The sequence below is a fragment of the Pungitius pungitius genome, chromosome 9 (genome assembly GCF_949316345.1).
Source record: "Pungitius pungitius chromosome 9, fPunPun2.1, whole genome shotgun sequence".
NCBI lineage: Eukaryota > Metazoa > Chordata > Actinopteri > Perciformes > Gasterosteidae > Pungitius > Pungitius pungitius.
This window is the reverse complement of record NC_084908.1, coordinates 19,591,030-19,609,360: the sequence shown is the minus strand read 5'-3', so window position 1 is coordinate 19,609,360 and position 18,331 is coordinate 19,591,030. Positions and strand designations below refer to the sequence as shown.

Here is an 18,331-nt window from a genome sequence, read left to right as displayed (position 1 = left end):
CTTGTATTACCCATGCAAAGCTAGATTCACGTGTATATGTAAACCCATTTCTGCAAGTATAACTTTAAAAGCACTTTGGCAACATGAAGCGTTGACTTTGTACTTTTGTATCTTTTGTCACTGGACAGCAGCCTAAAATGTTTCAAAAATAATATATTTTGGTAAAGTCATGATAAAAGCTTGTTTTAAGAGAACAAAATACAGTCCCTGCCAATTCAACAAAACAGTGTTAACAAGAAAGGTCACTTGATTTTGGTGAAAAAGGATCAAATACAGAAATAAGTTATGAATCATGTGAGCATCTGCCTTTAGAAACAGGAAGTGGATCGACTCACGTCTCTGTGGCTCTTTAAGAAAAGGCGAGACAGGAATCAGCTGTTGAATTCCGCGTTGATTTATAAAAGAGGACATTGAAAAGGAATAAATAGAACACGAGGGTCCAGGGAGAAACCCTAGAGGAGGATAACGCTGCATGAAGCATTTCTGATTTCCCCCCAAAAATGGCAACACAATCAATTCGTAATGCTCAAAATAATTAAGTTAAATTAAGTCAAGAGGGGAAAAACCCGCCAGAGAGTAGAGTGTCGCTTTGAAGCCCGAGGCGGCCTCTAGTCCAGCGGGCTCTGGAAGATGAGCCGGACGCAGCCGGCCCCGGCGCCCAGCGGCTCCACGCAGAACGGGCAGGCGGCGTGGAAGGCGTGCGTGCCGTGCGGCAGCGGGACCCGGCCCCAGTACGCCGCCGTCTTCTCCGAGCAGACGTGGCCGCAGGGGGCGAAGGCGTGCGTGGGCGGCTCGGCGTCCACGTAGAAGCCCGCCTCGCAGCCCAGCCACAGCGGCTTGTAGGGGCCCCGCGTGCGGCACATGGGGCACTCCCTCTCCGGGCACGCCGCCGCCACCTCGGGGTCGCGCCGCCCCCCCCAGCCGTGGTAGCCGTGCACGTGGCCGCAGCGCAGGTAGGCCCAGGGCTGCCTCTCGTCCACCACGTCCCTGCGCCGCATGCTGGGGAAGGCCAGCGTGTTGAGGCCCACGGGGCACTGCGGCCGCCCGGCGTTCAGCTCCCGCCGCAGCGCCTCCAGGTGCTTGGCGGTGGGCGCGTGCGCCAGGCCCTCCGCCGTGCGCCACAGCAGCGTGGCGCCGCACAGGTCGACGAGGGACCCGTCCGCCAGCTCGTTGGACTCGGGCTCCACCTGACACATAAAAACACAAAAAAAACAACTTCACGTCACCGCCGCCATCGGTCGAAAAGGGTTTGTTCAACACAGGGGAACCGCCTCGAGGTCACTCGCCATCTGGCCCCTCTGCGGCGACGACCTGGTCTCCCGCAGCGTGAAGACGTTGCCGCAGACGGACACCTCCCTCCACGGGCCGGGTCGGGAGCCCTGGCCGAAGCCGTGGCGCGGGTTCATCACCAGGACGCCGTTGGTGGTCAGCCCGTCCATCTGACCGTCCGCCGTCCTCCACTTGGCGGCTTTCTCCTGCGAGGACGCGGCGGCGCCGTTAAAACCGATGTTGAACCCTGAGTTGGGAGCCTTTCTGGCGGCGGCGGCGGCGTCTTACCCCGAGGAAGATGTTCCTGGAGGAGTCGAAGCCGGCGGCGTAGATGCGCGCGGCGTGGGGCGGCTCCCTCTGGCAGACGACGCGGCAGGCGAAGCGGGAGATGGTGCTCTGAGCCGATTGGCCGTCGGCGGGCGGCGCGTCCGTCACCACGAAGTCGATGGGGCTCTCCGTGGAGCGACCCACCTGGAACATGTCGACGCCGCCGTCGTGGCTGTACTCCACCACCACCGTCTGCGCGCGGGACAGCGTGTACGAGATGCTGTGCTGCTCCTTGTTGCTGACGGCCTGGCGGGGGGGGGGGCACACAAGAGACGCACCGTCACAAACGAGAGGGGGGGGAGGGGGGGAGACGCTGACGTCGCGGCTCGCTCACCTTGGCGGCCTGCGGCGTGCAGGACGCGTGGACGGTGCTCGGCTTCACCCCGTTGGCCTTGCTCCGGCGGCACAGAGCGAAGCGGCTCCTCCCCCTCTCCTTGTCGCCGCCGCACCTGAGGCACAGAAAAGGTTATTATTGTTATTTATTTATTTATTTGTTGGTGCTTCGCTGCACTTCTGGATGCAATAATACAGAAGCTCCCTTGTGAGCGCCGTGAAAGGCGCTCAGTCAGGAAGTCGGCTGCATTCTTGGAGTCCGACCCGCGCTGACCCCAAACAATAAGAACTCTCTACAAAAGGCCCGGAGCTCTGGAAGAGAAACCAACATGTGTGGAACAAGGGTTCCGTGTTCATCAAGTCCAGCTCAGGTCCATACTGGATCAGAAACGCTGTAAATAAATAAACTGTATTCTGTGCGTTTCAACAAGTCTCCAAACCAGTCCTCTTTGTCTTCATGCTATGCTAGGCTAGTCGATCCCGATGTGGGTCAAAACAACCACGTTTCCCCAGACAGAGGACGCGTTGTGTGGGAGAGAAAGCTGTGGGTCCCCCGTCTGTCCCCCGGGACGCGTCTTTAAGGACAACCGCCCAGCGACGGGACTCAGTGGGACGCCGTCCAGCCCCAGATAAGACGTCCACCTGCTTTCCTTAAGATGATCTCTCTCTGAACAGGAAGAACATGCTCCAATGCTCAAATGGACAGAAGCTTCTCAAACAGATGTTGGTCCTCAGAAGATGAAACCGCAGCTGTTTAAGCTTCTTACCCGAGCACGATGAGCTCTCCATACTTCACCGGCCCTTTGGTGGAGATGTTTTCACTACTGGGAAAAGACATCTGGGCAGACTTCAGAGGGGGAGGGGGGGGGGGGGGGGCGCCTCTCAGTGTGACCCTCAGAGCGCCTCCATCAGGACGGGAACACACGTCACCTGCAGACACAGAGGAGGAATCGTCACATTCACTTTTCATTTAAAAGGCTTCGACACCACACTGTGCACTGCTGACAAAGCGCCCACACGGTCTCTGTGGGGGGAGGGGGGGAGGGGGGGGGGGGCACACAATGTGAGAATTCAGTGCGGCTGTGAGGTGTGACGGGGTAATGCGTCATGATGAGCACATTAACTTTGACCACCGGGTTGTGATCAGAAACGCAGTTCAAGGTCGGAAGGCAGCAAGTCAAAAGTCAGCGATGGTTGCGTCGGATAATTTGTTGGATGAAGAAAAAGAAAATGGCCGAGAGCGTTGGGCTTAATCCATGATCCATGACCTTCTTCAGACTTTATCTGCAGGAAGGTAAACGGTAAAATGTACGGAATCTCTGCTTCAGTCGGATTCACGTCACACTGAGCTACTGGAACTCCTTCCTTTCTGTTAAGTTGGTGGGAAAGTGAGTACCAAGCTTCCTTTGACGCTCACAGGCATCAGCAGCTTTAAAAAAAAAAACGAAAAGGCATCTGTCTGAAATCTGGAGCAGCAGGTTTCCTCTTTTGACGGGCACTTTGAAGAGCAAAATGACAGGAAACAAAAATGACAGAGTCGATAACGTCCAATGGCATCGGAGGCCAGGATGTGGTATGAAGATGGAAATCGTTACTCTGCATCACAACGTGCTGAGAAACACACACTCAGCAGGGGGGGGGGGGGGGGGGGGCGGACACTGTTGTGTTTAGTGGGTCAAAGACATTTGTAGGTCCACGTATCAAAGAGGACCTTCGCCCTCCCAGCAGCCCCCCAGCGGCGATGACCACGGGCAGCGACCTGCAGGAGGACAGAGAGCCATTCACTGCTGGCCCGATGAAGAGGACCACTTCCAAAGTGACTTCACTCCTTCACAACAACCGCCCTTCTGTGGGGGTCCCTTCTACTCACGCGGCTGAGCCCCCTCGACGCTGGCGTCATCGCTCACGTGCTGCTCGCCGCTTCCAGTCAACGGCGCGCAAGCTTAATGCAGTGCAGGCTTCCACCGCGCTTTGATGGCATCGCCGCGGCAACGAGTAAATCACGACATCATCCGAGTAAATAGTTCATTCAAATTCTTTGTATTGTCGACATACGAGTTTCCTTTCTGTAAATAACCATATAAATACAGATACATCTTATATAGACAGGTCAGCGCCACGGAGGAAGTGCACAACCAGTCTGACCGGGACTTGAACCCTCAGCTGATATAAAACGTGTGAATTATTCATCCGGGGAGGCGACGCACAGGTAAACCACAGGTCTCACTAACGTCACCCGAGGCCTCCGGCCGCTTGTAACCGGGGAAGGTCACCATGGTAACCGGTCTGACGGACACAGATACTCAGCTGGATATCTGGAATGCCCCTTTGAACACTTTCTCAGCCGAAAGGGCATCAGAGCAAATTCCCTTTATTGTTGTTGTTGTTGTTGTTGCTCCTTGGTTTCGTCAAGTAGCTAAAACCGACAGGAACAACAAGTCCAATCTTTGCATGTTCCTCCAGGAGTCAAGAGTTCAGTGAGAGACGTACGGCTCCAAGTTAAAGGGTATTAGGTCTGACCCCGTGGGCTGTGCCCACACAGCATACCGTATCCCCCATTGGGCCAAAACTTTGATCTTCGCCCACAGAGCAGCTCACCAAACGGAGGGTTTAACTCCACCCGTGGGTTGTTATTCACACCGGCCCTGAAGAGGAAATACGTCCAGGGCGACACACACACACACTGAACTAACCTAGTTCTCCGTGGCAACGGACGTAGACAAAGGCTGTGAGGCGTCAGCGAGCGGCCCGCCTGACACGTCAAACTGCAGCGTGGACGTGCGCGTTGGTCGGACGGAGGGCGTTGAGACAATGACCTCAGTGTGCACTGGTGATTCAGGAAGAAGAGAAGAGGCAGATTGAGCCAATCGGGTGGTCTCACTACAGGTTGTTTAGTTAAAATCTGAATTAGGACACTTTTTAAAACAAAGTTAAAAGGGGGATTTACGCAAAGCGTCGATTGTCATGTATGATTCAGGTTTAGAAAAGCTTCATTTAAATATCAGGTCATGATGTTGTACAGGACAACAACCCCCCCCCCCCGACCCAGACAGTACTTTCCCCAGGTTTTAGGTCAACATTTGCGTGTGGATGTCAATGGGCTTTGAATATGAGGGGGGACAGTTGGGCCAAAAAAATACATTTTAAAAAAGGGGGCAAACTTTCCAGTTCAACGTGGGGGACAATGGCGGCGTCTGTGGGGACAGATGCTCTGACGGGACGGGGGATGCTAATCAGCTTGTGTGTGGCCCCGAGACAAAAGAGGGCAGCTGGACGGGCCGGGCCTGCTCGGGACACCGCCACCGACACCCCGGTGTGAACAGAACATGGATCAATGTTCATAGATCACAACTCCAGGATCAGAGGAGGGAGGGACATGGAAACATTTACAGTACAAGTGTATGGATTTAAAGACTATTCAACATGTCAACTAAATAACATTCTAAGTCACAAGAGGAATATTTAAGTGATTTCTACAGAATGTTACTTGAAGTGTTAAAATAAAATAAAAAGATGACTTGTAACTTTAACTAAGTTATTGATTTAAATTACGGGTGTTAAAATAAGTGTACAATATATCGTTACGTTATTGGTACATTCGTCGTTTATGACAACAATAAAAAAAAGTGATAACACAGATGTCAAAAGTATTAAAGTTAACGTGATCCAGCGAAGAAAAACTCCTTAATTCTCCATCTCACGTTAACTAGTCATTTAGCGCATTTAAGTCGTTAGTCGCAATGATTTCTACGTTAAAACAACGTGTTTTTCTAACGTAGAAACTCACCGGTGGCCTCAACGCGTCCGTCCCGGATGTGTCACCGGTTTCTGGGCAGAGGAAGGCGGCTTTCTGCCGGTGGTCCGGCGGCTGCGGCGCTTTGACGGCTTCTCATCCGCGTGGGACTCGTTAAAACTGAACAAAAAGTCGAGCCGAGGTTCGGCTTCGTCTCCGCCGCACCGACACCGAGCCGACCGTAAGCTGCACCTGCTTCCGGCGGGCTTTTCAAAGTAAAACCAGGAAGTTCGCGATGTGGAGTGAAGCGAATAAAAACATTAAGCGGTCTTTGAAGACGCCATATTTTTTAAAGATTCAATTTTAAGTAATTTTCATCCCACAGTTAATAACATCGACATGTCCAAGTTAAAAGTAAAAAGTATTTACCATTCATATACGTATGAATTATATTTTTATATTTGCTGTAAAATGTACATGTTCACGAAGTAAACTTACTCTGTGCATTTTGTCAACATGTCTTAAGTTACCATGAGAGGTGTTTTATTTTGAAAGGCAGAATTTGTTCCTCCTTTACCTCAGCTGGTCTCTTATTCTCTCTCTACACACACACACGCACGCACAGACACACTTAACAGGTTAAAAACATGTACTGTGCATTATATGCTTAACGGTTTTATTGGTGATTTGTTAATCAAACGTTAATAAAGTCATTCATTTAACAAAGTAGCACTACTTTAATACACTGACCCATTTGTATTGGTGTTGAAAATGAATTCCCTCGTGTTTCAAACATTGGTAACGTCTCTTCCTGCTGTATCACCTGACATTGACGCCCGTGTGGTTTCACCTGTTCTACCTGGTGCTTAGCGCCCCTAGCGGCCACCACAAAATCAAACAAAAAATATCACAGGATTCAAGCAATCATAAAACCATACACAGGACCAGTCCCTTTGTATACAGAAGCGTGTGTCAAAGGCCATCTAGTGATAGTGGAATCAAATTGAATTTTAAATAGTCACATAATCCTCTCACGGCCTTGAACAATTTTGTAGGCGTTACCTTTTTAACCATGACCAACCCCCCGTCACTCCCCAAATGCAGCTTTACAAAAATAAGAAGAAGTGCGCGCGGTCCTCCGACCCCCATCCAAAAAAAACCGCCTCCCTGACCAGTGCGCCCGGGTCTGACCCGCGAGGACGCGCCGCGACTCTCAGGTGAGCTCCGTCCGCCTCACGCGCGCCTCGCGTCCTCAAAACTCTCCGATGGATCTCTGATTTCCAAACTGATCTTCTTTCTTCTAAAGATTAATTTACGACTACAGGTGACATATAATGTGCATCGCTATAAGCAGAAAGTATCATTCCGGTGTTTTTCAGGTTTGATAAACTTAAATAAATTGATTGGGAGCGTGAAGAAGAAGGCGGAAACACAGCTGACAAAATCAATGAATCGAGATGAGTGACAAGATGATGACGTGCACACCGTGAGAGGAAGAAATTAGTGTCAGTTTACATCTATGAAGGGGTTATTTTCATTACCTCAACGTCACTTTCTTTCTTAACACTTTAATCCATTAAAAATGAATGAATGTGATTCAAAGATATTAAGACACTTAATTAGTAATTCAAATGAAGAGCTGAAGCCATCAAGACCTGCCATTAAGACCCACATTTAGGCTCATAATGATAGCAGTGTGTTTAAAAAGGTGAGAAAACCTCAAAATTCTTCAAATAAATTGTACTTTAACGAACACAAATGTTTTGGGGACACCGCACATACGATTTCAAAGCAAGAAAACTGGAAAAAGTAATTGAATTTGATACTATTTTACAGAAAGTCAAGAAATATGATGTTCCAAAAAAATAACAGCGTTGACGTCTTTCTTGGTTCTTCTCCGATCCATTCGAAGAGTCCGTTTTCTTTTTGTTCCTCGCCTTTCTGGTTTCGGGAGCCGTTTTAAAGCGTTTGATCCCATTTCAGCTGAACAGCCTGTCGTTTTCTGCACTTCTTTTATAGGTCGTCCCCTCTTTGGTTGATTTCTTAATCAAAAAACGCTCTTCAGAACAGCGTCTGTCGCCTTAATCCTTCACACAGGTTTATTGACATTGTGGGATTGATCCAATATTTGGACACTTCCTACCTTCTTTTTTTTCTCTTTTTCTTTTTAGAGGCTTCGCTTTTCTTTAGAAACCTGACAGAAGACTCAAAATGTCAAAGCAGGGGAGACCCGTCAACTGGTGAGTTTGGTACTGTGTATTTTATGGATTTGGTGTGAACTGCGGCGTTAATGTGTTGACGGTGTTTGTGTTTTCCACAGCGAACACGTGGAGCGCTGCGTCATCGTGGTGGTGCTCGGTGTCGGATCTCTGCTGCCCTGGAACTTCTTCATCATCGCGTCTCAGGTTTCTGTATTTAAGAAGAAATATAAGAAATGTGTAAAGCACGAGTTCAACTCTACATCACTCGTGTGGACCACACGCAACGCCATTCAACGATGTCTCTCGTAACCCAGTGAACATTTTTTGGTTGAAAAGACGTTGAATAGACGTCTATGGCCGACGTTGAAAAGACGTTGCAAAATGGTTTAAAAGTGAAAGTTGTTTCAACGCCTATTCGTAGACGTTGAAAAGACGTCTATATTTAGACCGCATATCAACGTGATTTTTAATACGGTAAAATGTCGTCCTCTACTTTGTGCTATAGCATTATTTTATAGGTGTAAAAAGAAATGACGTCCACATTTGTGCGTTTACCACCGATATTAAAAATCACGTTGAAAACGGGTCTAAACATAGACGTCTTTTCAACGTCCTTTCACTTTTAAACCAATTTTCAACGTCTTTTCAACGTCGGGCCATAGACGTCTAGTCAACGTCTTTTCAACGGATAAATTGCTCGCTGGAAAAGTACAAGTTACACACAATCAGCTCTTGACAGTTGTCAATCATGTCAACAGCCCTTAACAAGGACAACACAATTTGATTAATTTGTATTTATTCATATCAATATAGCACTAAACACTTTTCCTATACAAAACACAATACAAAAATAAATTATACTTTGTGAAAATAAAACTATGAAATTATAAGTGGAGGAACAACATGAACCAGTTAGTTTAGAATTGTGTGTTTGTAAACCATTTTTCTGAATCATTGGCACTTCATTTTCGGATTCTGTAACAAGATATGGCTCTGAGTCACTTGAATCCGGATCGTATACCTGAAATCAGCTCCGTCTCCCTCATCGTCACTTCAATGATTCAGAATGTGCAGAACACCCCTCAGTTGCAGATGCCTCTTGTCAACATGTTCGTTCAATTCATTTAATTTAATTTTGTTCAACCCAAAATGAAAAATAAGCCTGAGGGAGCTTTACAGTCTGTAAACGTGCAGCATCCCAAAACCATCACATCGGCACACGTAAAACTCCCTTCAACTGGACAAAACCTAAGGGAGAACAGCAGAGGAGTAAGTATGTACAGAAAGAACAACTTAAAGATGTACAGTACGTTCAATTCCTACGACAGAAATTATTCAAATATTCAGAGTAGTACACCAGGTGTAAGGCAGGACAACTGCAGGGACAAACTCCATCAGATGTAACCTCCCTCCACAGGAACCTGTGAGGAGGGAAGAACAAAGACTTTAGGGAAAAGGCAAAGTGTGTAATTTGGGTTTATGACAGTAATAAAAAAGTTTAATAATGATAACAGCAGCAGGTGTTTGAGAACCCTTATTTATAGATTGTTTACTTATGACAAACAATTTATGGCATTTTTGGAGTAACATTTCCAGGTATATTATACAGTACCATACTTTACAATGTTGCTTTAAGCATGCCGTAACTTACGATGTTTTGGCAAGCTTGTTTACAGGCCACAACTTGTTGAATTCACCTGCGATCTGTGTTTAGGCCGCTTTGCTTTAAAAACGTGTATTTTCTACATGACATGGGAACGGCAATAATATGATATGTGTACAGCAACAACCTAACACATAAGCAACACCAAACACACGGAAAATACTCTATGAGGTTTACTTTTGGTCCAGTTCATGTTGAACGCTAGCATGCTCCGAGCTAGCATGCTCCGAGCTAGCATGCTTCAAGCTAGCATGCTTCAAGCTAGCGTGCTAACTAGCAAACTATCTGCGCTAACGCTAACTAGCTTACCAAAATAACAGTCTTCCCCGTATCGAGTGGGCAGCACAAGTAAAATAACTGGTTATAGTTCCTGGTTTGCTTCATTCAAACACTGACGTACTTACAGAGTATTGGGGCCGTGGTTGTTTCAGCCCGTTCACGTCGCTCTGCTCCCGGACACACTTCACCTCGCGCTGCACCCGGTGGAAGAACTTGCGCATGCGCGTTACAGATGTGATCAGAGTTAGGTATTTTCAACTAATGTTTGAAACGGCCCGCATTATTTTGTACATGAAGCATATTGTTAACGACACACACTCTGTATTTCCATATTGATGACGTTTTAAGAAAAATCTTAAATGCGTTGAAATCACGTCTTTGTGTAGACCAAATTTCGCCGACCAGTTCATTCATCATTATGATAATCTTAATGATATTATCGTCTCTCTTTCAACCTTACGTTACAACATGACACATAATCAATCAATTTACCCGTTTCTAGCACGTTGAGGTTTCACGCACTTTTTCGCCGGTTGAAAAGACGTTGAAATGAGGTCTTAGACGTTCAGACCTCAATTCAACCCGATTTCAACCATATTTCAACGTTGAAATAACGTCTTGTGCTCACTGGGAACGTCGGAGCTTCTCGCGTCCGAAGCATCAGAACCGGCTGATCTCACGGGACATAAAGAATGTAGAAAGCTACGTTCAATGTGACAAAGATCGGTCCCAGGCCTTTATTTTCAAACAAGTTGTTCGTTTCTCTATCTTTTCCAAGTATTTCCACCAGCGCCTGGCAGCAGCTCCCAACGCCACCTGCAATGCCACCTCAAACGCCACCTGCAACGCCACGTCGGGAGGTGGAGACTACAGCTATGGCCTCTGGATGCCTCTAGCCTCCAATCTGCCCCTATTGATCCTCAGCCTGTTTAACACCCTGTGGCCCTCCAGGTGAGTTCCCCGACACGGCGGCGTCGGGCTGTGACGCGTCCGACCCCGCCGCGTGACGCGTTTCCTCCCCAGTTGGAGTGGGTGTGACCTCCCCGCGGCTCGCTGCAAGCGGCGCGGCCTGGCGCGCGACCCCCTCGTGGTCTCCAGCATGGCCTCAATCATCGCCTGCTTCGCCGTCACGGCCGTCCTGGTGAACGTCGCCGTGTCGCCGCGCGCCTTCTTCATCGTCACCATGGCGACCATCGTGCTCATCAACAGTGGGTCCACGCACGCACACGCACACACACACACACACACACACACACACACACACACTCTGATGTTTCAAGGTCACTGCTATGTGTGTGTGTGCAGTGTGCAGCGGCGTGCTGGTGGGGAGACTGTTGGGTGTGGTCGGCCTGCTCTTCCAACAGTACTTGCCCTGGTTCATGAGCGGTCAGGGGGGGTCCGGGCTCTTCGCTGCACTCGTGATGCTCGTCTCCATCGTCAGTAAGAACAAAGGACAAATGATTTAATAGATATTGTTGAGCTGGTGTTATTTTGTAATTAGATGCCACACTGTGAGCTCGTTTTATTGGATTGGCGATGCAACAACTGGGAGAGTTATTTAAAAAAAGGATGACTCGTATTTCCTCTTTTGCTGTGCAGGTGAAGTAGACGCGCTCGTGTACTTCATCACGCCGTGTATCGTCACCGTGATCACGCTGTTGTGTTACCTGCGGCTGCTGAAGCTGGCGACGTCACCGAGGACGCACTCGCACACACGCGGGGACGCTGTCGACTCCCCTCTGCAGGACGTGGCCCCTCAGGGGCCCCCGGGCATCACAGGTAGGCTCCTCTCACCACGCAGCCACTTCAGTCATTTGAAGTCTTTCGTTGTCGTATTACAGCTGGTACGAGCTCAGAAGCAGCTCGTCACCAATCAGTGATCAGCATCAAAAGCTGCACTACGACACAAACGCATCAACAACCACATTTAAACAACACAACATGTTTTACTCTTAAATGATGAGAACTCCTTGGTATTTATTTTCCATTATTTCCCTGAAGCAGAAAATCCGAGTCCTTCTCGCGCCGCTGGCTGCAGCTGATTGGATGATGGCGTTGTGAACTTACACGCTGGTTATCGGTTCCCTTCCCTTTACAGAGATCACAGCGTTGAGCAGCAGCAGTGACGCCCCCGAGGAGGGAGGAGACCAGAAGAGGGACGAGAACCTGGAGAAACACTGTGGCTGGCATGTCTTCAACAAGGTGAAGGACTTCACGCCTGTTTGGTTCAAACTGAGGACAAAGTCACTAGTGTTTGATTCAGGAGAATCACATCACAGGAAATCACAATAAAGATGTATGATGCAAAAAATATTTAGTTTACATTGAGATAAAGAAGCTGCAATCAGAAGGTTTGATTAAAGATTAAAACGTTGATAGCTGCAGATGTCTCTCAAATTCACTAAAAACCTTCATTTGTAGGTTTCTCAGTGGTTTAAATGCGTGATGGAAACGGTTTGGTTGGTTTCCAGGTGGTTTCCGCTCCTCACCTGAGATCCACCTGTGTTCCAGCGTTGCTTTGGGCGTCTTTTTGAACAACGCGTCTCTGCGTGTCCCTCAGATCCGCTGCATGGCTTTGTGCGTGACGGCCGTGTTCCTCGTCACCCTGTCGGTGTTTCCTGTGATCACGAGCCGAGTTCGCACCGTCTACAAGGACAACGCCGCCTGGGGTAGGGCGCCGCGTCCGCAGCCCGTCAGGCGTCGTAACCCAGGGTTACCGTGGCCGTGGACCAGTTTAAGGTCTGAGCGTGATGGTCATCGGTGTGTTTGTCTCCACCTGCTCTCCGTCCCTCGCAGACAAGGTGTTCACCTGCGTTTGCTGCTTCATCGTGTTCAGCGCCATGGACCTCTTGGGCCGCGTCCTCACGAATTGCGTCCAATGGGTGAGCAGCGCCGGCCGCTTTGACCTTTAACCCTTTTGAACGCGGCCCCTGAGTGTGTGTGTGTGTTCAGCCCTCGAAGGAGAGCTGGTGGCTTCCCGTCGCCGTGGCGTCTCGTGGCGTCTTCGTCCCTCTGCTGGTGATGACCTTCAGGCTTCCCGCCTTCCTCTGCCGCGACTGGTTCTTCATCTCCATCATGGCGACGTTCTCCTTCTCCAACGGGTACCTGGCGAGCCTCTGCGTGGCCTACGCTCCACAGTGAGTCCGCGACAGGAAGTGCTTTGACCTCCAGGTGGGGCTGGATGGGGTTCTTCTGCTCAGACCCCTCTGAAGTCACAGGTTGGTTCGTGTCCCTCAGGTTGGTGCGGGGTAAAGACCGCGAGGCGGCCGGCCTCCTGATGAGCCTCTCCATCGCCCTGGGTCTGTCACTGGGAGCGTTGGTCTCCTTCTGCATCGTCAAAGCTCTTGGTGTCGACTGATTCCAGCCTCACGTCCACAACGCTCCTCCCAACCTTCGCCAACGTGGATCACGTGACCACCGACGTCCACTGGGCCACGGGGCTGCGTGGCGGCGTGGACGGGAAGGAGACGATGTTCATGCTGCGGTTGGTTTAGTTGCAGAAAATGTGTGAAAAGGGTTTTTTAAACTGTTCTTTTAAGTAATTTTTTTATTTGACTTTTTTGGTGGTTTTGTTGAACAATGGCGTCTTTTTGTGTCCTTTTTAAAAGGAAAAACTCAGTTTCTCTGTCTTTCATAATAAAGTGAACAAATTGTGTATTTGTTCATTGGATGTCGTGGCCGTGACTTTGTGTACAAACACAAAGTTTAACTCAGTCAGTGGCCACTGACCCACAAAGGGTCCCAGGGCCCCACCTTGAGCCACACACACATATATATGAATAATTAATACATTTTGTCAATTTTTGAAATATGGAATATACCCAATAACCTTTTTAAAATACGTTTTTTGCTTTTTAAATCAACGGGGACAGAATCCAGCCTGGACAGACACGTGAGGGACATGAAGCACTTGTTGGATTAAACATAAGAAAACGCACACAGGTGACTCGGTCAAGCTCGACGCGTTAAGTTAACATCGCTACCCAGCTGTGATGGACACAAGCTGAGGACACACAACGAGGACGGGGATGAAAATGTATCGCTATGGTGAAAATGTTCTTGTCTGTGTCTCATTTGAGTTTTATTATTTATAATATCAATATTGGAATTGATCCTTTCTTCATTCGTTTTGGGTTTCCAATGTTGGGTCACTTGCATTAATGATTTCAAGTCGATTGAATCGATGTTCGTTCGGCTTCTTCTTCAGGAATCAGGAACATTTATTGCCAAAATGTGTTAGATATTTGACATTTGAGATGTTCATGCGCAGAACAACAAGGAGACAACAAGACAAATAACTTTTTGTTTAACTCTACAGTATGAAATCAAATGGAAGCATATGGGCTATGGTTTATATAGAATACAAATTATAAATGGGACGTAAAGGAAACTAAAAAAACATAATCATACTCTACACAACTGTGTTGTGAGTGTGTGTGAAAGCGACAAGTGGAGTGTGACGGGAATGACTATTCCTTTAAAAGTTAAAGTTAACCTTGTCTCTGCATCCTGTTCATGTTTGACTCCTCCACCAATCAGAATGAATCAGAGGGAGGAAGCAAACGTCACCAGCTGATGAGGCTCCAGTAAGAGGCGGAGCTACACGGAGGGGCGGGGCTTCTACGTCACTCTCCAGAAACGAAACTTGAGTTGGTCAGAGAGACAGACGCGCTGCAGTGAAGACAAGTCTCCGTGTTTGTGAGAGAAAAGTCAAAGTGACGTCATCAGGTGTTCCTCAGCAACACAGCAGAGTCTCTTGAGAACACAGGTGAGTACAGCTGGTCACATTTACACCTTCAACAAGCAGGAAGAACACACAACTTGTAAGTTCCTCTCTGTTCACCAGAGATGTCAAGTAACGAAGTGCAAATACTTCGTTACTGTACTTAAGTAGAAACTTTGGGTATCTACAGTTAGGAGTATTTATTTTTCAGACGACGTTTTACTTCTATTCATTACATTTTCACGCAAATATCTGTACTTTCTACTTCTTACATTTAAAAAACCGCCTCGTTACTCCTATTTCATTTTGACTTGTTTTACTGTTTGTCGTTCAAAATCACACAAAAAACAGATCCGAATAAAACGCGACGTCGATTGAGTGAATTTGATTGTGGTTGGATGAGAAGTGTAAACATTTACCATCCAGACTCCCTATTGGTTTATCAGCGATGCGCCTCAGATGACGCAATTCAGACATGAACCCGCCTCCTCCTCATGCAAAGCCCATATCACGTTAAATGAGTATCTTCATGACCACATGGACATGTTTTTCTCACTTTTTAAAAAATCTGACACCACACAGCGACCGAACGCTGGCAGATTACCCCCCCCCCCCCCCAGCCGATGAGTTCAGAAACTTTAGTCTCTCTGTTTCCTGATCCCTTCCTCTGTTTCCTCTTGCTGCGTCACGTTAAACGTGTTCAACAGGAACCTGCTGGAGGCTTTTAGTGTCAATCATCTAAACGAGATGCTACATGTTTGTCACCAAGTAAGCAGAGCGTTGTTAGCGTGCTGCTCTTTATTCACAGCATGTGGACACGTTCTGGGCTGTTCTACAAGAATAGTGACCATGAAGACACAGGATTTTACCCAATGTTACACGCTACAATCCCACTGCTTTCAAATGACAACACATTATAATTATATATATTTCTTCTCTTCCACAACATGTGCAGACATGGCTTCTGCAAACTATGGTCCATCTGAAGATCAGTTCCTGTGCTCCATCTGTCTGGATGTGTTCACTGATCCAGTCTCCACACCATGTGGACACAACTTCTGCATGAACTGCATCAATGAACACTGGAACACCAGCGACCAGAACCTGTGTCCAATGTGTAAGAAGGACTTCACCACCAGACCTGATTTGAGGGTCAACACCATGTTCTCTGAGATGGTTGTTCAGTTCAGACAGTCCACTCAGCAGAAAGCCAGCAGCAGCAGCTCAGAGCAACAAGAGTCCAAACCAGGAGAAGTTCCCTGTGACGTCTGCACTGGAACCAAAGTGAAGGCCCTCAAGTCCTGCCTGGTGTGTCTGGCCTCCTACTGTGAGACTCACCTGGAGCCTCATCTGACTATGTCAGGTCTGAAGAGACATCAGCTGATGGACCCTGTGGAGAACCTGGAAGGCAGGATGTGTACGAAGCACGATAAACCTCTGGAGCTGTTCTGTAAGAGCGACCAGACGTGTGTCTGCGCGCTCTGCACTGTTTTAGACCACAAGATGCATGATGTTGTTCCTCTGAAAGAAGAATATGAAGAAAAGAAGGTTGAGCTGAAGAAGACAGAGGCTGAAATCCAGCAGATGATCCAGAAGAGAAGACTGGAGATTCAGGAGATCAAACACCTGATGGACCTCAGTGAGGAAGATGCAGGCAGAGAGAAAGCAGAAGGTGTTCAGGTCTTCACTGATCTGATGGAGTCTGTTGGAAGAGGCTTGAAGGAGCTCCTCAAAACAATAGAAGAGAAGCAGGAAACCACAAAGAAACAGGCTGAAGCTTTCATCAGAGAGCTGGACCAGGAAATCTCTGAGCTGATGAAGAGGAGCGCTGAGATGGAGCAGCTCTTTCTCTCTGAAGACCACCTCCATCTTCTCCAGTCCTTAAACATCCATCAGCCACCACCCACCAAGGACTGGACAGAGGTCCGTGTTTGTCCTTCATATGAGGGGACTGTGGAGAGAGCTGTGTCTCAGCTGGAGGAGACACTCAGTGAAAAGATGAAGACGGTGTTTACTGAGCTGAAGAAGGTCCAGATGTTTGCAGTGGATGTGACTCTTGATCCTGAAACAGCTCATCCTCAACTCATCCTGTCTGATGATGGGAAACAAGTGAAATACGGTGATGTGAAGAAGAATCTCCGAAACAACCCAAAGAGATTTTCTAACGGGTTTTGTGTTTTAACAAAGCAGAGTTTCTCTTCAGGCAGATTCTACTTTGAGGTTCAGGTTGAAGGAAAGACTCACTGTTTTTTAGGAGTGATCAGAGAGTCTGTCACCAGGAAGAGAGACATCTCATGGTGTCCTCAGAATGGTTACTGGACTATATGCTTGACAAATCGAAATGTAAACTATGCTCTTGATGCTCCTCCAGTTAATTTCTCTGTGAAGTCTGGTCTTCAGAAGGTGGGGGTGTTAGTGGACTATGAGGAGGGTGTGGTCTCCTTTTATGACGTAGAAGCTGCAGCTCTCATCTACTCCTACACTGGCTGCTCCTTCACTGAGAAACTCTTCCCGCTCTTCTGTCCTGGTTCTCATTACGATGTTAGAAACTCTGCTCCTCTGATCATCTCTCCTGTCAAAGTAAACTAATTATTCTCTTCTTTCATGTGATGATTTTATTGATTAAAGGGAATAAATGCACATATTTTGTATGAAAACTGTTTGTTTTTCTCTTATTTTCATGATCCTTATGGAGAATTTATATTTCAACCTTTTGAATCCAGACTTTTTTATTTTCACTAAATATCCAAAGCTGAAGTTTGACTTTGAGTAAATGATCAAAACAAATCATATCTGATGTCTGTTACCTTTCCATCATGTTCACAGGATGCACTTTGTTATTGTTGTTTTGTTAATATTTGTAAGATGATTTCAAAGTAAGGAATGTTTATTTTGATTTTTGAAAAAAGATAAATGTATGTTTTTATGAAGGTCGATTTGTGTCTTTTATTATGCAAACAAAAAAGAATGTTTCGATAGCAAATTTCTTGCAATGCAAGCAAAAATAAAGTAAGTAATTAAAAGTATATGAAATGAGAATTAATTATTTGTTAAAGTTTAGAAAGTTGACACTCTTTTTGAGTGTAATCCTTCAATCGAAAGTGATTCATAACTTTTGCCTCACCTTCCCTACATGACACCACTAACCAAGCTCACACGTCTATCTATGTACAGTCGGGTTAGTAGTAAGTAATGAGTCCTCCTTGGAGACACAACACGAGCCCACATGAAAGAGGGGCTTCATGTCAACACAGCAGCCCTCCATGTCGTCCTCAATAAAACCCTCCGTGACACTAACAACATGAACTCAACATGAAGAGGAACTCAACATGAACACGGGTTCAATAACAGACACATGAGAGAATGCAGCTGGTACGAGCTCAGAAGCAGCTCGTCACCAATCAGTGATCAGCATCAAAAGCTGCACTTATTCAACTGGGCTGAGCGACTAAAGTGGAGAAACGTCCCGGTGGCAGAAAGAAAGTCCTCACTCCAAAAAACACCTCACATTCCAAGTGTTGAGATTCAAATGTTTGAGTTTGGTTCAAATGTTTATTTTGGGAAACGGAATCGTTCAGAAATGGAAGTGACACTGAAACGGTAAAATATGTTATAACACAGTCTGATGCTAAAAGAGGGATTGTTGTCTGAATTAAACTGACGTGCAAAAGCAGGGTGATTCTAAAGTTTCCTTTTGACGTTGATCACTCATCAAGACCCTGTTTTTCTTATTAGACAAACATTGAAACAAATCATTCTCTTCTCCCTAATATTCCACAACAACACCTGTCAATCATCTCACC

The 18,331-nt window shown here is 47.2% G+C and overlaps 3 protein-coding genes across 4 annotated transcripts; 2 read left to right on the top strand and 1 right to left on the bottom strand.

The window, feature by feature from the left end:
- Positions 1-138: 138 nt before the first annotated feature.
- Positions 139-5,958, bottom strand: LOC119217978 (E3 ubiquitin-protein ligase pellino homolog 1-like). The gene is made up of 7 exons (XM_037472079.2): positions 5,717-5,958; positions 4,623-4,756; positions 2,697-2,859; positions 1,931-2,045; positions 1,558-1,842; positions 1,287-1,475; positions 139-1,187 (listed from the first exon to the last, which is right to left on the bottom strand). The coding sequence occupies exons 3-7, from the start codon at positions 2,765-2,767 to the stop codon at positions 609-611; spliced, it is 1,239 nt and encodes a 412-aa protein (XP_037327976.2). The 5' UTR covers positions 2,768-2,859; positions 4,623-4,756; positions 5,717-5,958; the 3' UTR covers positions 139-608.
- Positions 5,959-6,762: 804 nt separating this feature from the next.
- Positions 6,763-14,236, top strand: LOC119217973 (equilibrative nucleoside transporter 2-like). Its single transcript, XM_037472067.2, has 12 exons — positions 6,763-6,879; positions 7,834-7,902; positions 7,983-8,067; positions 10,584-10,756; positions 10,829-11,013; positions 11,111-11,245; positions 11,405-11,584; positions 11,904-12,007; positions 12,366-12,474; positions 12,602-12,687; positions 12,758-12,942; positions 13,043-14,236. The coding sequence occupies exons 2-12, from the start codon at positions 7,874-7,876 to the stop codon at positions 13,161-13,163; spliced, it is 1,392 nt and encodes a 463-aa protein (XP_037327964.2). The 5' UTR covers positions 6,763-6,879; positions 7,834-7,873; the 3' UTR covers positions 13,164-14,236.
- A 190-nt stretch (positions 14,237-14,426) lies between these two features.
- LOC134132691 (E3 ubiquitin-protein ligase TRIM39-like) lies at positions 14,427-18,193 on the top strand. 2 transcript variants are annotated; one of them, XM_062564260.1, is made up of 2 exons: positions 14,427-14,573; positions 15,484-18,193. In XM_062564260.1, exon 2 carries the CDS (start codon positions 15,486-15,488, stop codon positions 17,115-17,117), a length of 1,632 nt encoding a protein of 543 aa, XP_062420244.1. In that variant the 5' UTR covers positions 14,427-14,573; positions 15,484-15,485; the 3' UTR covers positions 17,118-18,193. The 2 variants fall into 2 exon arrangements, with proteins under 2 accessions (XP_062420244.1, XP_062420245.1); XM_062564261.1 differs by having other exon boundaries at positions 14,428-14,628.
- The last annotated feature ends 138 nt before the right edge of the window (positions 18,194-18,331 follow it).

What these genes read in the sequence shown, in the direction of transcription:
- LOC134132691 (XM_062564260.1), top strand. Translation starts at nt 15,486, where the DNA reads ATGGCTTCTGCAAACTATGGTCCATCTGAAGATCAGTTCCTGTGCTCC.
- LOC119217978 (XM_037472079.2), bottom strand. Translation starts at nt 2,767, where the DNA reads ATGTCTTTTCCCAGTAGTGAAAACATCTCCACCAAAGGGCCGGTGAAG. An exon ending in GGAGAGCTCATCGTGCTCGG is followed by an intron (nt 2,046 to 2,696) that starts GTAAGAAGCTTA and finishes TCTGTGCCTCAG; the next exon opens with GTGCGGCGGCGACAAGGAGA. An exon ending in GCACGCCGCAGGCCGCCAAG is followed by an intron (nt 1,843 to 1,930) that starts GTGAGCGAGCCG and finishes CCCCCCCGCCAG; the next exon opens with GCCGTCAGCAACAAGGAGCA.
- LOC119217973 (XM_037472067.2), top strand. Translation starts at nt 7,874, where the DNA reads ATGTCAAAGCAGGGGAGACCCGTCAACTG. An exon ending in CAGGGGAGACCCGTCAACTG is followed by an intron (nt 7,903 to 7,982) that starts GTGAGTTTGGTA and finishes TGTTTTCCACAG; the next exon opens with CGAACACGTGGAGCGCTGCG. An exon ending in TGCGTGGCCTACGCTCCACA is followed by an intron (nt 12,943 to 13,042) that starts GTGAGTCCGCGA and finishes CGTGTCCCTCAG; the next exon opens with GTTGGTGCGGGGTAAAGACC.